At 51.4% G+C, this 13105-nt stretch overlaps 1 protein-coding gene and 1 non-coding gene across 14 annotated transcripts in view; both read right to left on the minus strand.

The window, feature by feature from the left end:
- Nucleotides 1-3411: 3411 nt before the first annotated feature.
- Brd3 (bromodomain containing 3) overlaps nucleotides 3412-13105 on the minus strand; it is a 54418-nt gene continuing 44724 nt past the window's right edge. For 7 of the 13 annotated variants that reach the window (XM_006233826.5, XM_006233825.4, XM_017591876.3 and 4 more), the window contains exons 7-13: nucleotides 12773-12901; nucleotides 10138-10329; nucleotides 9216-9266; nucleotides 8634-8869; nucleotides 5938-6230; nucleotides 4907-5032; nucleotides 4077-4283 (exon numbers count right to left, since the gene is read on the minus strand). In XM_006233826.5, the coding sequence (XP_006233888.1) occupies nucleotides 4168-4283; nucleotides 4907-5032; nucleotides 5938-6230; nucleotides 8634-8869; nucleotides 9216-9266; nucleotides 10138-10329; nucleotides 12773-12901 (1143 nt within the window). In that variant the 3' untranslated portion in view covers nucleotides 4077-4167. Of the gene's footprint in view, nucleotides 4284-4906; nucleotides 5033-5937; nucleotides 6231-8633; nucleotides 8870-9215; nucleotides 9267-10137; nucleotides 10330-12772; nucleotides 12902-13105 lie in introns of all 13 variants that reach the window. The other 6 variants (XM_063284059.1, XM_006233830.4, XM_063284060.1 and 3 more) reach the window with 2 other exon arrangements.
- Nucleotides 6230-6311, minus strand: Mir7578 (microRNA 7578). The gene has a single exon (NR_106709.1). It is a non-coding gene; the product is annotated as a microRNA 7578 (primary transcript).

A 13105-nucleotide genomic window follows, 5' to 3' on the forward strand; every position in this document is an offset into this window, starting at 1 on the left:
CCTTTCTCCTTTTTCTTGTGTAAAACCTTACTTGGCTCTCTAAAATGACAGCAATGGCGCCATGACTGCCAAGAGCAAGCCCAGGCCATCGTCTCCTCACTCTGCACTGCATGCTGTCAAACTGCTCGTGAGCACAGACCCTGCCTGATCCTCACAGGACACTTAACTACCATCCAGCTGGCAGATGGCACCTGGCCTGTAACATATGCAAAAGGCGTATCTCACCCATGGCTGTGTTCACTGTGCTGTGCATCTCTTTGCAGATGTGCCTATCTGTGCTACAACTATCAGGACAAGGCACATTCTTCAAACGCTTCATCCAGCTTGGCTAGCTGGAGCCTCCCGAGGAGCCTGGGTTGGACTTTTGTAGTATATTCCTGTAAATGTATAGGAAGCTCATCATATTCTATGGGTTGGTTAACCTGACCTGGGGGCTTAACACTTGGATACTGTTCCAAGTTCCTTAGTTTCTGTCAAGTCTTTCGGTTCAATTGAAGTCCTGCAAGCAAGCTTCGAGCCTATCTGGAATCCCCACCACCCGCTTACACATCGCCCTAACCCAAGGCCATCTGTCAGTTTGCATCAGACCTAGCACACTGGCTTGGAGACAGATCACAGACTACGTCAGGAGCACTTGCGCTGTCTTCAGGCGGCTAGCAGATATGGGTAGCACGTAACCATCAGGCTCCACGTAGGACACTGGGAAGCCACTAAACAGCTTACACTCCAGAATGATGCCATCCGTGCTTAGGAGGCCAGGCCAGTGCTGGAAGACTATGATGAGAAGGGTGTCACCAAGAGTGCCAAGATAGCCTGATCCACTCTGGATGGGATGGCCATCCTCTAGGGCCCAACGTGAACCCCCTCTCCAGGCGTGATACTAATGGCTGTGGCCACCTGGAACTTCTCACTCCACGGCCTACCTTTAGTGAGTAGTATAGGGCTCTTTCTATGTTCTAACCCACATTTCCACTGGGCCCACTACACTTGGAGGCCTAGATCACAAATAACCAGACAGCTGACTGCAGCAAGGGAAAGGTAGAATGGACAAAATGAGACAACCTGAGAAGAAGCTTGACCTCCTCACTTAGGACGGCAGGCAGTCTAAATGAGGACTGCAAAGGACTCTCTGTTCCCTAGCACCATGACAGGACAGCAGCTGCTCAAGCACTCTGTGTGTTCTGTGAAAGGGCACCATCCTTACTGTGTAGTGGGCTGGCCTTAAAGAGCTCGCAGCAGTGAGGACCTCGCCATGCACCCTTACAAAGGCACTGCAGCAAAGAGCACCACACAAGCACAATCTTTTTTTCCCTTTCTTTTTATTATGAAAACAAAACAAACCCCCTAGGAGAAAGGTTCATGATTACCAGACACCAGAGTACTTCCTACCGTTTTTTACTCTGTGGTGTTGAGGCCGGCATTGCAAAAAACAAGCTAAACTACTTACAATGGACTCATTTTTCAGTAACTGACATTTACAGGAGTATACTAGAAACGGCACTAAAAAGTTTAAGAAAAGTTACGGTAAACTTGCATGCACATCATACAGAAAAGAAACGTTTTAAATATATATATATATATAGATATATAGATATATATATAAAAAAGGAAAGCTTCTGGAAGTGTTATGCCAGGAGCAGGGACAGTGATGAACAGGACAAAGCTTTAACAGTGGCCTTGCGCTTCCCAAGGGACTGCAAAGGCATGACAGCTGCAGAAGGACAAAACCAAGAAAACCACACAAGAAAATGTCTCCAGTCTGTAAGCAAGCTGCTGAGCTACCCAGCCTGCGGAGGTCTGAACCGCAGACTCTGCCGAGTGCCCACCCTAGCCTTGCATGTGACCCTTAAGGAAGCCTGTAGGCAGCTGCCCTCCACCTTCTGCACGGGGCAGTCTAAGTCCCTGTAACTCAGAAGGGAATGGCAGCTGCCCTGCAGCCTGGCATTGTGGGGACCGGGGCCCTCCAAAACTCTGAAGACAAAACAACTTTAGTCTGGACAGAAAGAAAAAAAAGTTAAAAGCACCAATGACCAAGGCTGCTCAGTAGGGACCACGGCCACAGGAAAGCCAGACTCTCCACCCCATGCCCAGCTCTGTGCTACACCCCTGCTCTGGAGACAGACTTCACCCCAGGGCTGGGTTCTGCTAGCCCGACAGCTCTCGGGGCACTTGCTCTTTGCATGCCTAGACACTGTGCCTTGCCTAGGCACTGGCTAAGCTGTCAATGGCAGGCCACCACGGAGACCCCACGTGAAGGTCTGTCAGCTTACTCATGTTTATTTCTTACAATCACAGCTTAAATATTCTATTAAAGTTCTGTTTAAAAAATACCTTTGAAAAACAAGGGTAACCTTAAAAAAATGGAACCTTAAAATCCACTTATATCTTTATTATAAACAAAACTGGCTTACAAGTTTAACTGGCTGATAACTCACCAGGCGTCTAGATATGCCAGCCAGCCAGCCAGCCACTTCCCGAGCTTGATACCCACTGCCAGTCCATATCCACGAGGGCTGGTGGGATCGACTTTAGGAATCTTAAGTATCTCCCATGGAGGGATGGGTGAGGATGAGTCCTTGGCTCTGCCTAGAAGCAATGAAGAAACTGCAGGGACCCCCCACACACCCCAAGTAAAACCATACAACCCACGGCTCTGCACTTGGCACTCCCAGGTGGGGGGTCAGCAGAACCAGTCTTCTGGGCTAACTGGAAACTCTTGAAAGGGGCCCATGTTGAAAGTAGAAGGTGGAAGAGAGCCTCGGCAGGCTGCAGGGATGGGTGCTTCTCGGCCTGGGAGACTGGCCTGTGCGTGCGCTCCAGGCTGAGGCCACAATGCTCAGAGCTAATCTAGGCTGACCCTGCATTCCAAAACCATTCAGCAGCCTCAAAAACAACAAAGCGAACAGGACTTTCTGTTAAACTCTGTATATTATTACTGTTTACAATAGAAAATTAAATGTCAAGATCTTGGCCTGATATACATTGCTTTTCTCTCAGCTTACATACAAAGCTTGTGTTGAAGAACCGAGGTTCCCTCCGTTGATGTCTTTGAAAAGATCAGAAGTTAGTAAGAAAAAACTCAACAGATAACATAAGAGGAAGATGTGCTGCAGCTGAAGGGTTGCCAAGTCCCCAAATTTCATTAAAAAACAAAAAAACAAAAACAAAAAAACAAAAACAAAAACAAAAAAAACCCCAAAAAAGCCAATGAGCCCAGAGAAGCTGGCGGGGATGAGCACCAGCCCCGGGGGTGGGGGGCGCACCGCCACGTCTCCTCGCTGGAGGCCTGCATCCTCAATGTCTCTCAATGCACTTACTTACAGGTTTTCTAGTCTTTTTTTTCTTTTTCATTTTTTAAAAAATGACCAATGATGTTAATAAATAAAGTATTTATATATACATAAAACTGGGGAAGTGGTTCAGAGCGTTAGGCGACGACAGCCGGGCAGCGCTAGCAAAGTGGGGACGCTGGGCTGGACTTCTGTAGAAAATGGATGAATTTACAAAAAAGTTTTTTTTTTTAATCTTTTTTTGTTTGTTTTTATTCCCTTAAGTTGAGGTAAAAGTTTCGGTGTTCCGAAATCTGCACGCTGCACACACAGCCAAAGGACCAGAAAACTCAGCACCCCTTTTCCTCCATGCCCAACCCACAGGCATGAGGCTCTGGTTTGCAGCTACCAGGACCCTCCACTAGGGCCCGGGTAGGTCCCCATGGGCTGACACATGTCTTCAGCCCCTGCGGAGAGAAGTAACCTGCTGGTTAGTGTTCTAATACCTTTGAAACACAGAACCCATTCCAGAGAAATACCCTTGAAAAGCTTCCTTCAATTTATGAAGGGAGAGAGGCTGGGCCTGAGGAGGGATTGGGCAGGTCCAGCCCCGCCTCCAGCCCACCCTGTCTATGGCCATCAGGTTAGCATCCCAGGCGCAGTCTCCACACAACTAAACCCGAGCTGCAGGGATCCCTGCAGAGCTCGGCCCTCTTGTGGGGTCTGGTGCACGCATGTGCGAGGCTCTCCGCCCTACTGGAGCACAGCTGGAAGAGATCATAACACTGAAGTAAAAGAAAACCTGCACACCATGGAACGAAAGTATATTAACCATAGGAGGGGACACTGCAGTCGGCGTGCGCCACGTCCATTTGTCCAGCTCTGTTCCAGTCCAACTTCACTCTGAGTCACTGCTGTCAGAGCTTGACCCACTGGAGCTGCTACTCGCAGACTCGGAGGAGCTGCTACTGCTGAGCCTTGATGGGCCTCCTGAGGGAGCTGAGCCGGACTTCTCTGCAAGGGACACAGGAGCGGGAGAGACCCTCGCTGAACAGTGCCATCAAAAGTATGCATGCTGCCCCCTGTCACAAGTCATGTGTCTTGACCCAGGGGTACAGTAAACATTTGAAGAATGCCCTTAAAATAGCATCCAGTGGACACATGGCCGCACTGAGACACTTGTAGGATCCCAACTGACCACTGGGCTCGGACTCTGACGACTGCCTACACATCCTACTGTTGTAGAGCATCTCTGGAGAAATCTAAACCCAATCACCTAAATCTAAGGCCTAACAAACCAACCCGAGGCACAAAGAAGCCCTGGGCTGGAGCGTGCTTGCTCACTCTATCAAAATAACATGCTGGGCTAGAGAGCAGAAACCCAGTGCTTTCTTCTGTAGGCTGGTGACCCATGTTTAGGGGTGAGGAGGCAGCAGGGGCAGATCAGGCCCTCAGCATCAAGGCCAGCCCCAAGGAGATCTTTCCAAGCGCCCAACTGCATAGACCTTTAGGTTTCACGGACACGCACGCACGCACGCACACACACCCCTACCTGCAACCACCCCAATGGCCAAAGATGCCCCCACCCCTAAAGGTTAGAAGGTTAGGAGGTTAGGAGGTTGACCCACAATGGTTACCTTTCTTAGTGGGTTTCTTGCTGTTCAGTTGTCCGCTGACATCCTGTAGCCGCTTCTCCAGCTCCTTTTTCTTCTCCTGAGCTAGCTCCTCTTTCGATTTGGCTGCCTGCTTCTTCCCGCTTGTTGCTGTGGAGTAAGTGAGCAGGTAGACATTGGCAGAGACTCCTACCAAATGCCAGCATCCAACCAGGTGGTCAGAAAGTCACAGCCCCACCCGCTAGTGCATAGACCACGGCCTTACTGCAGGATGACTGTATCTGATACGGAGCTGCAGCGGGAGACGGCAGGGTGACCTGGAACCACTGCTGCCACACCACATCTACTGAGTCCTCACTGTATACCCTCATCTCCTCCTTCCCGGAACCCGGAGCTGATCTGCGACCTGTCATCTGTTCTCATGGGAAAGGCAGACCCCATCCCAGTCCTCCCTCAGCGTAGCTGCTTTCTCCTGCCTGAGCCACAGAGACTGCCATGATCTAGAAGAGAGTTCAACTTTCACTTCCTGACCCCCGCATCATCATCATCCTACTTAAGTCTGTTGTTCTGGAGTGATCAAGGACCAGACACACCTCATCAGCCACATGTAGGTTGGCATGAGCCCAGGTAGGGAGGGGCTGCCTTAGGACTTCAATTCCTCCCAGCTGCAGACCCAGGCAGTGACTGGTCCCTGTCTGTTAAAACCATTAAATTCAGAGTGCACTTTAGCGAGGGTCAGGGTTCATCCTGGGAAGATTCTGTACACATGATCAGTGAAGGGGATAGGACTCTTTCCTACAGCTAAAGCCCTGATGGAGCCTTAGGAAGGGGTATGAGAAGGGTGCTGCTTGGGCGTGAATGAATGGGCTGGGTCAAACCCACTTCTTACTTTTCCAGATCAGGCCAGTTAAGGCCCAATAGGCATCTTCCCTACCAGAGAACAGGGAAGAGGATGTGGCAGCAGGCACGCACAAACAGCAAAGCAGCTGTGGGCACAGTGCCCACTCTCAGGGGCTGCAGAGGCTACCAGCACCATGCTCTCCCAGACAACTTACACAATGGTTTCCTCTGCTTTTTCTGTAAACAAGACTTGACATATCTCTCCAGTTCCCGAAGTGTGGTTGGCTTCAGGGTCTCAAAGTCAATCTCAATCTCGTCTGGGTTCGAGTCCCGAAGGGAAGGCTCCCGGGACTGAATGATGTGCACCACACGACCTAGCTTCTCGCCAGGCAGCCGGTTGATGTCGAGGCTGAGTTGCCGCTTCTCATCGTAGCTCATGGGCAGGCCCTCCTCCTCTTCCTCCGAGTCATAGGATGCAGATGCCTGCTTGCCGCCCTTCTTGAGCTGTCTGAGGCAGAAGACGAGCCACGTAGCGTTGAGTCTCGGGTATGTGTCTCACCACCTAGCCCCTTTCTCCTTCACTAAAGACTGTTCTCTTCCCTAGAGCTGGGCAGACTGTTTGAGGATGTCTAGTTTGCCTGCCAGAGACAGGCTAGACCCTACTTCAGGGTCAGAACAGCTGCTTCCTGGCCAGGTTCAGTCAGGAACTACCTCCCACCAATCAAACCTAACAGGTCAAAACCAGATCTCCATATTTAAAATTTGGAAAGGAAAAGGCCAGGGACAGAGAGACGCGTCATAAGTTGATGGAGTCCGAGTGTCAGTTATTACACTGAGTGCAGGTGGCTGACAGAGCAGTTAGAAGGAAGAGATGGTCACGTGAGAAGACCCTTCAGTGATGAAGTTACAAAGCCAGTACAACACACCATGCAAACTCAACAGGCCAGGTTGTACTAAATACCCTGTCTCTGAGGTGGTAGGGAAAGCCAGACATGGCTACATTATATTTTTACAAAGAAGGCTAAGGGGTTGGTGAGACAGCTTGGTGAACGAAGGCAGATAAGCCCTAGTTCAATCCTCAGTAAATACATACCGCAATGGGAGAACCCTCTTGTAAACTGACCTCTGACCCCTACATGGGGACACACACACACACACACACACACACACACACACACACACACACACCTGTGAATTTCTAACTACTTATTAAGACAGGTTCTCAATACATAGCCCTGACTGGCCTGAAATGCACTAGGTAGACCAGGATGGCCTTGACCTCAGAGTACATCTCTGACTCCAGAGTGCTTGGATTAACAATGTGTGGCACCATGCCCAGGACTACAAGTAATTTTAAAGTGTTTGAAAGGGGCCTGAAGAGATGGTTCGGTGGCTAAGAGCTCTGTTTTGTAATCACAGAAGATCTGAATCTCAGGCACCCACACAGCTGCTTATGACCACCTCTAACTCCAGTTCCAGGGATCTGATATCCTCTGCTGGCTTCTGAGGGGAATGCATACACATGGTGCACAGTCGTACATGCAGGTAACACATAAAGTAAAAATAAACACTCCTTTTTTTAAAAAACTTAAGGGGCTGGAGAGATGGCCCAGCAATTAAGAGAACTGACTGCTCGTCCAGAGGTCCTGAGTTCAATTCTCAGCAACCACATGGTGGCTCACAACCATCTACAAGGAGTTCTGATGCCGTATTCTGGCATGCAGGCGTGATAGAGTACTCACATGCATAAGATAGATAAATCTTTAAAAAAAAAAAAAAGTGAAAGCAGGTCACTGTGGCACACCTCTGACCCCAGCACCCAGGAGGCAGAGACAGGCCAATCTCTGTTTGAGGCCAGCTTCCCATCAAGGACTGTTATTTGGAAGAGACTGAATTCTGACAAAGAGCCTCGACCAGATATGTTAACTGCCCATGAAGACACCTCAGTCCTACAGATAGAGAGATGTATGTATTAAAGCCAGGCCAAGGAATGCAGAGTGGGAGTCCCCTAACTGCCAGGAAATAGAAAGAAAGTAAACAGTCTTCTTAAACACCGTCCTTAATTACTCTGGAATATAATATTGTACCACGGGGATCAGCACTACACGATCCCAAATCCAGAAAAACACATATGAGGAAAGGGGGTCCTACATCCTTCCCAAGGGTGAGAGAAAAGAGAGGCAAAGAAAGGCAGGGGAACAGGGGCCACTCTGCACGGCTCCAGGCAGCGTTCTCCTGAGCCCAGGCACTTCCCAGCCCACCCCCCGAGCGGCCCTCTAAGCCATCGGCCTCACTGCTGCCAACTCCTGTGAAGGCCGACACCTTTGCAAGGCGTTGAGTGTCCCTGCTTCCATGACTGCTGCCCGAGAACCTGTCCTCCAGTGTCCAGAATATGACCCTTCAGCAGTCTCTGGCTCTCTTCCTCCAAGGAGGCCTTACCAAAGCAGGGCAGCTCGGCAGCTATGTACCCTCTCGGTGCTTCCCCCAAAGAAGTGTCTGCTAGCCTCAGCTGAGGCTCTGTACTCAGCTTCTACTGCCAACCTGCTCGCCTGCCGACAGCAGTTGCTGTCCCGCCCAGCCACAGAGAACCTCCTTCTCCTGCTCTTTCTTACTGGGTGCACCAGAAATTAGAGTGCCTGGCTCCGCACGGAAACCCCCTGGTCCATAACAGGAAAAAGGTCCCAAGCACCTAAAGCAACAGATGCCTCCCTCCTCCCATAGCACAAGGGCTTTAACAGCCAGCACCAGAGGGAGCCATCCAGGTGAGGATGGCCTCCCCAGTGGGCCTCACAGGCTCTCCGTCACCCCGGAGGCCCCACCCAAGTTTTCATGGAGCCAAGGCTCCATGTTCCAGATCTGGCAGTCCCTGGTGCCCTGAGGTGGTCTGAGGACCTGGCAGGTGACCACCCACCTGCTGGCTGTGGTTGTGCTATTGGCCTTCTTGGTGGGAGCCTTCTTCTGCTGGGCCTGCTTGGCTGCTGGGGCTGCCTTGGCCTTCTTCTCCTCCTCGGACTTGGCCTTGTGCTTCTCCTTCTCCTTCTCCTTGTCTTTCTTCTTCTTCTCCTTTTCCTTCTTCTCCTTCTTCTTCTTTGGTTTGTTCACTGGGGCCTGAGACAAGGCGGCCAGCTGTTCGTGCACGGCTTTCAGCTAGGAAAAAGCAAGCAGCTAAGCGGGTCGCCTTGGGGGTTTGGTGCCCCTGAGGCTGCCTCAACTACACGGGATAAGCCGGGGCATCTGGGCCCCGCTCTGCCTCTGGAAGCCAGAGAGATGCAGGGAAGCACGTCCCAGCCCACTCTGCCCCTCTGTGTGCCTGCTGGGGAGTCATGTCACCTTCTGAACCTGTTCCCTCACCTATGGGGACAGGGACCCACCTCCCAGGGTGGCTGCTCATAGGCTGGGCTTGGGGCAGGTGACACAGGAGGACCTTGGTAACGGCGGCTAATACTTTCATCATTAATGCTTATCTTTCAGATGAGAGGACTAGTGTAAGCACCTGCACAGAGGAGACATTCAACAGCTGATCCTGGAAGGCTCCGCAGCCAGTCTGCGGGATCAAAGTGAGACAATGACAGCGGCTCATCCTCCTGGGGCCCCACCAGCCGCCAGCCAGCAAGACAGAGTGCTGCACTCATGTCTCGGGGAGGGGCTGAGACCCACCGTGTACAGGTAAGCAGGTGGCCTGCGTGGCTCCTGGGTATATCTCAGGAAAAGCTACATAGCCAACAGAGGAAGGAACCATGCAGTGGGAAGGACTCATCGGCCCAAGGGCCACACACCTAATGGCCAATCCCCTCTTCCATGACATCATTATCCCAGAATCTGACAGGCAGCTCCATCTGCTAACACTATTCTCCTAGCCCTGCCTCCCCCTGGTGCCACCTGCTCACGCACACTACTGTCTTGGTGGCTGTGCACTGACTTCCCAGGGCTGGCTGCCACACCCGGGAAAGTAATTCATGTAGTTGAACTGTTCCACAGAACAGTCAGGTCACCTCATTCTGCACAGCAGGGAGACTGAGGCAGAGGAGGGTATGGGAGGCACAGACATGAGCCAGGCTCTGAGGGGTTCTTGAAGCCTGGAGCACACCCACTGGAGCTTCTTAAAAGGCATTACTGTAGCCTGTGTGAGATTCCCAGCCTTTCTGAAGACCGCCCCCCCACTCCCCACCCCCAACCCAAGAAGGACTCAGGCCTTCAAGTGCTTCCAGCCACCTATGAGCTCTTGGGTGTCAGGCTCCAGCCTCCTCAGACCCAGGAAGGTTCTGTGAGCAACCCCAGAGACTGCTCCACTAGCACAGACAAGGGCCACAGTAGGTCACGGAGGAGAAAAGGACAGCTGGCAAGGGGCCAACTCGGTCCGCTAGGCTTGGTGAGGCATGCTCAGTGGGAAGCAGCACAGAGCTGGTTGTCCTCACCTGCTCCTGCAGCTCTGCCAGCCGAGTGGCTCGCTCCTCTTCAGAGTCTGAGCTGCCTGAGTCCGAAGAGCTCTCCTCGCTACTACGGCTGCTCTCAGCCCCTTTGCTCACGATGGGGGCTGTGGGAGCAGGCAGCGCAGGCACCTCCATGGGCTCATCGGGCATCTTGGCAAACCTCATCTCAAACACATCCTGGGGGGAAAAGGGACATCTGAACAACTGCACGCCTGCAAGGTAGGACCCTATGGCATATAAGATGCCCCTGAGCAGGACCATGTCAGACAGGGCTCAGGCTCTGCAAAGGGACAAGCAATTCTTCAGTACAGGCCTAGGATGAGGGAAAGAGGCCAGCCAATCGCAGACCTGGCTTTCTAGGGTATGGCACACAGGCCACTTTGACTAAACCTGCAAGTCTTGTGCAGGAGGCAAACGGCCTGGGTACCCAGGTTCCTTAGGAATGCTCAGGGTGCCTTTTCTTCAGCCCTAGAGACCAGCAGGGACTCCAGCCACAGGGTACTTGGAGCTGGCTCCTATCTCACCTGATCCCCTTCCTGGGCTGTCACTATAGAGACACACCTCACACCAGAATGCCAAAATGGGCAAAGCTGCATTCTAGCAAAGCCAAATTTAGAAAGTCCCTTGCAGCAGCTGCTGCAGGACCAAGCCCTTGAAAAACCTTGATGAGGAACACTGAGGCAGAAAGGGAGGAGGGAGCCATGTGGAAAATAAGGGGGGTGGGTGCTCCTGCTGCCTGCCTCATATACTGGACCTACCCAGACATATGTGAGCACACATGCACACCCACCCATCAGGCTGGAGCACAGCTTCTCAAAGTGCCTACTCTGAGAGTGTGTGCTTAGACCAACCCTTAGGTGTGGGAGGCTAACTGGCAAGTCATTATGGTGTTGGGCTCTAGCCTCTAGAGCACAGTCCATAAAATTAACAGTGGTGAGTACTGAACAGCACTGATAAGGAAGCTCCTCTCCCCTCCATGTCTGGGTGGCTAACGATCACTTCTGCAGGACAGCTGGTCTCCATTTGCTTTGTGAGACAGCATTTCTCTGTGTAGTCCTACCTTTCCTAGAACTCAGTCCACAGACCAGGCTGGCCTTGAACTCACAGAGATCCACCTGCCTCTACTTTTGTCAGGGTGTAGCCTGACTTTTGGCAGAACAGTGCCCTTTGACACTGCATGCCAATGTCTTTGGAGTTCACAGAAGAGATGGGAATAGACAGGACCTAAAGCTACCTCTGCACATCAGAGGACCTCCATGACGACCGTGCCGTTTCCTAGCAGGGCCTGTCCAGAAGGAACAGGGCACAGCCAGCACTCAAGAGACCGTGTGCCGGGGCTGGGGATTTAGCTCAGTGGTAGAGCACTTACCTAGGAAGTGCAAGGCCCTGGGTTCGGTCCCCAGCTCCGAAAAAAAGAACAACAACAAAAAAAAAGAGACCGTGTGCCTCACAGGGACCCACTCTCCCTCACAAGGGCCCACTCTCCCTCACAGGAGCCCACTTTCAAAGGTAGGTGAGAAACATTAGAAGGAACCGCAAGTGGGAAAAAAGATTTTGCCCACCAACCCTAATAACCCAAGACGGCTATTAGGGAAGTAAGAAATGTTCATAGGACATTCTGGTCCTCAACCCAGGTGCAGTGAACACCTGTAATACCAAAACTCAGGAAACCGAGATGTCTACGAATTCAAGACTAGCCTAAGTTACAGAACCAGACTCTACTTAAAAGATTTTTTAAAATTTGTATTTTTTGTGTTTTGCCTGCACGTATGTACATGAACCACATGCATGCACTGCTCACAGAGGCCAGAAGAGCATCGGATCCCCTGGAACTGGAGTTAGAGATGGTTGTGAACCACCATGCAGGAGCTGGGAACCAAACTCAGGTCCCATGCAAGAGTAACAAGTGCTCTTAACCCCTTAAGCCATCTTTCCAGCCCCTCAGACTCAGCTAAAAACAGCAACAATAACATAAGAAACCAACAAACAAACAAAATAAGGTGCTGAAAAATGTCATAATCTTTATGTTTGTCATCAAAAGGAAAAAGTCTTTTGATGACTTCTTCCACACAAATAACCAACCATCAGGAGCAGAGAAATCCCTGTGTTCTGTGCGGCACCTGGTCCTTGGCAGTACACGTGTACATATGAGTATTCACACACCCTGGGTGAGAGCACGTGCACTGCTCACGCTTGCACTGAAGGCTGTGCAGAACACTCTGGCCTCTCCTTAAGACCGAGTCTCTGTCATGGACTGTGAACCGACCCAGCCCTGCTCTAACACCTGAGTAGAGAGGACACCCACCAACCCCACTAAGGTACACTAACCCCAAACGGACAGGAGATGACACTCTGTAGGACAGCTAGGCATGGGCTTCTGCAGCCACAAAGGCCACTGCCTGCTTCCCACCTTCCTACTCCAGTCTGCAGCTCACAGAACCAGAGGCTCTCACTGCCACACAGGTAGAACGGAGTGTGGAAGTGAGGCTCCTCAGAGGCCTGCCTGCTGGGGATGCTCTGGAAACTTGAATCATTGCCCCGTGTGCGCAGACTATTTCTAAGGGCCTTGATACCCACAGTACAACAGCTGATGACCACACTTACACCCAGCCTGGGTTACCTGGAGCTTCCTGGCCATGGCTACCACTTCGTGGTCTGGAGGGTTGTACTTATAACAATTGGAGAACATTAACCGGATATCGGCAGCGAAGCCCTGTGCATCTGGGTACTCACGGCTGTCCATTTTCCTCTGTAACAAGCAACAAGATGTGAGCAGACCTTGCAGGGCATAGACTTAGATTCTCAGAGCATCCCAGTCAGGGCCTCTGGCAATTAGCTTGGGATCCTTAGAGGAGGGAGCCCTCAGGGAAGGGATAAGAGGATCAACAAGAAACATCTGGGCTTCAAGGACAGAGTCAATGAATGGAAGAAAGATTGGGAGATAAGGCCCACA

Source organism: Rattus norvegicus, chromosome 3 (genome assembly GCF_036323735.1).
Source record: "Rattus norvegicus strain BN/NHsdMcwi chromosome 3, GRCr8, whole genome shotgun sequence".
Taxonomy (NCBI): domain Eukaryota; kingdom Metazoa; phylum Chordata; class Mammalia; order Rodentia; family Muridae; genus Rattus; species Rattus norvegicus.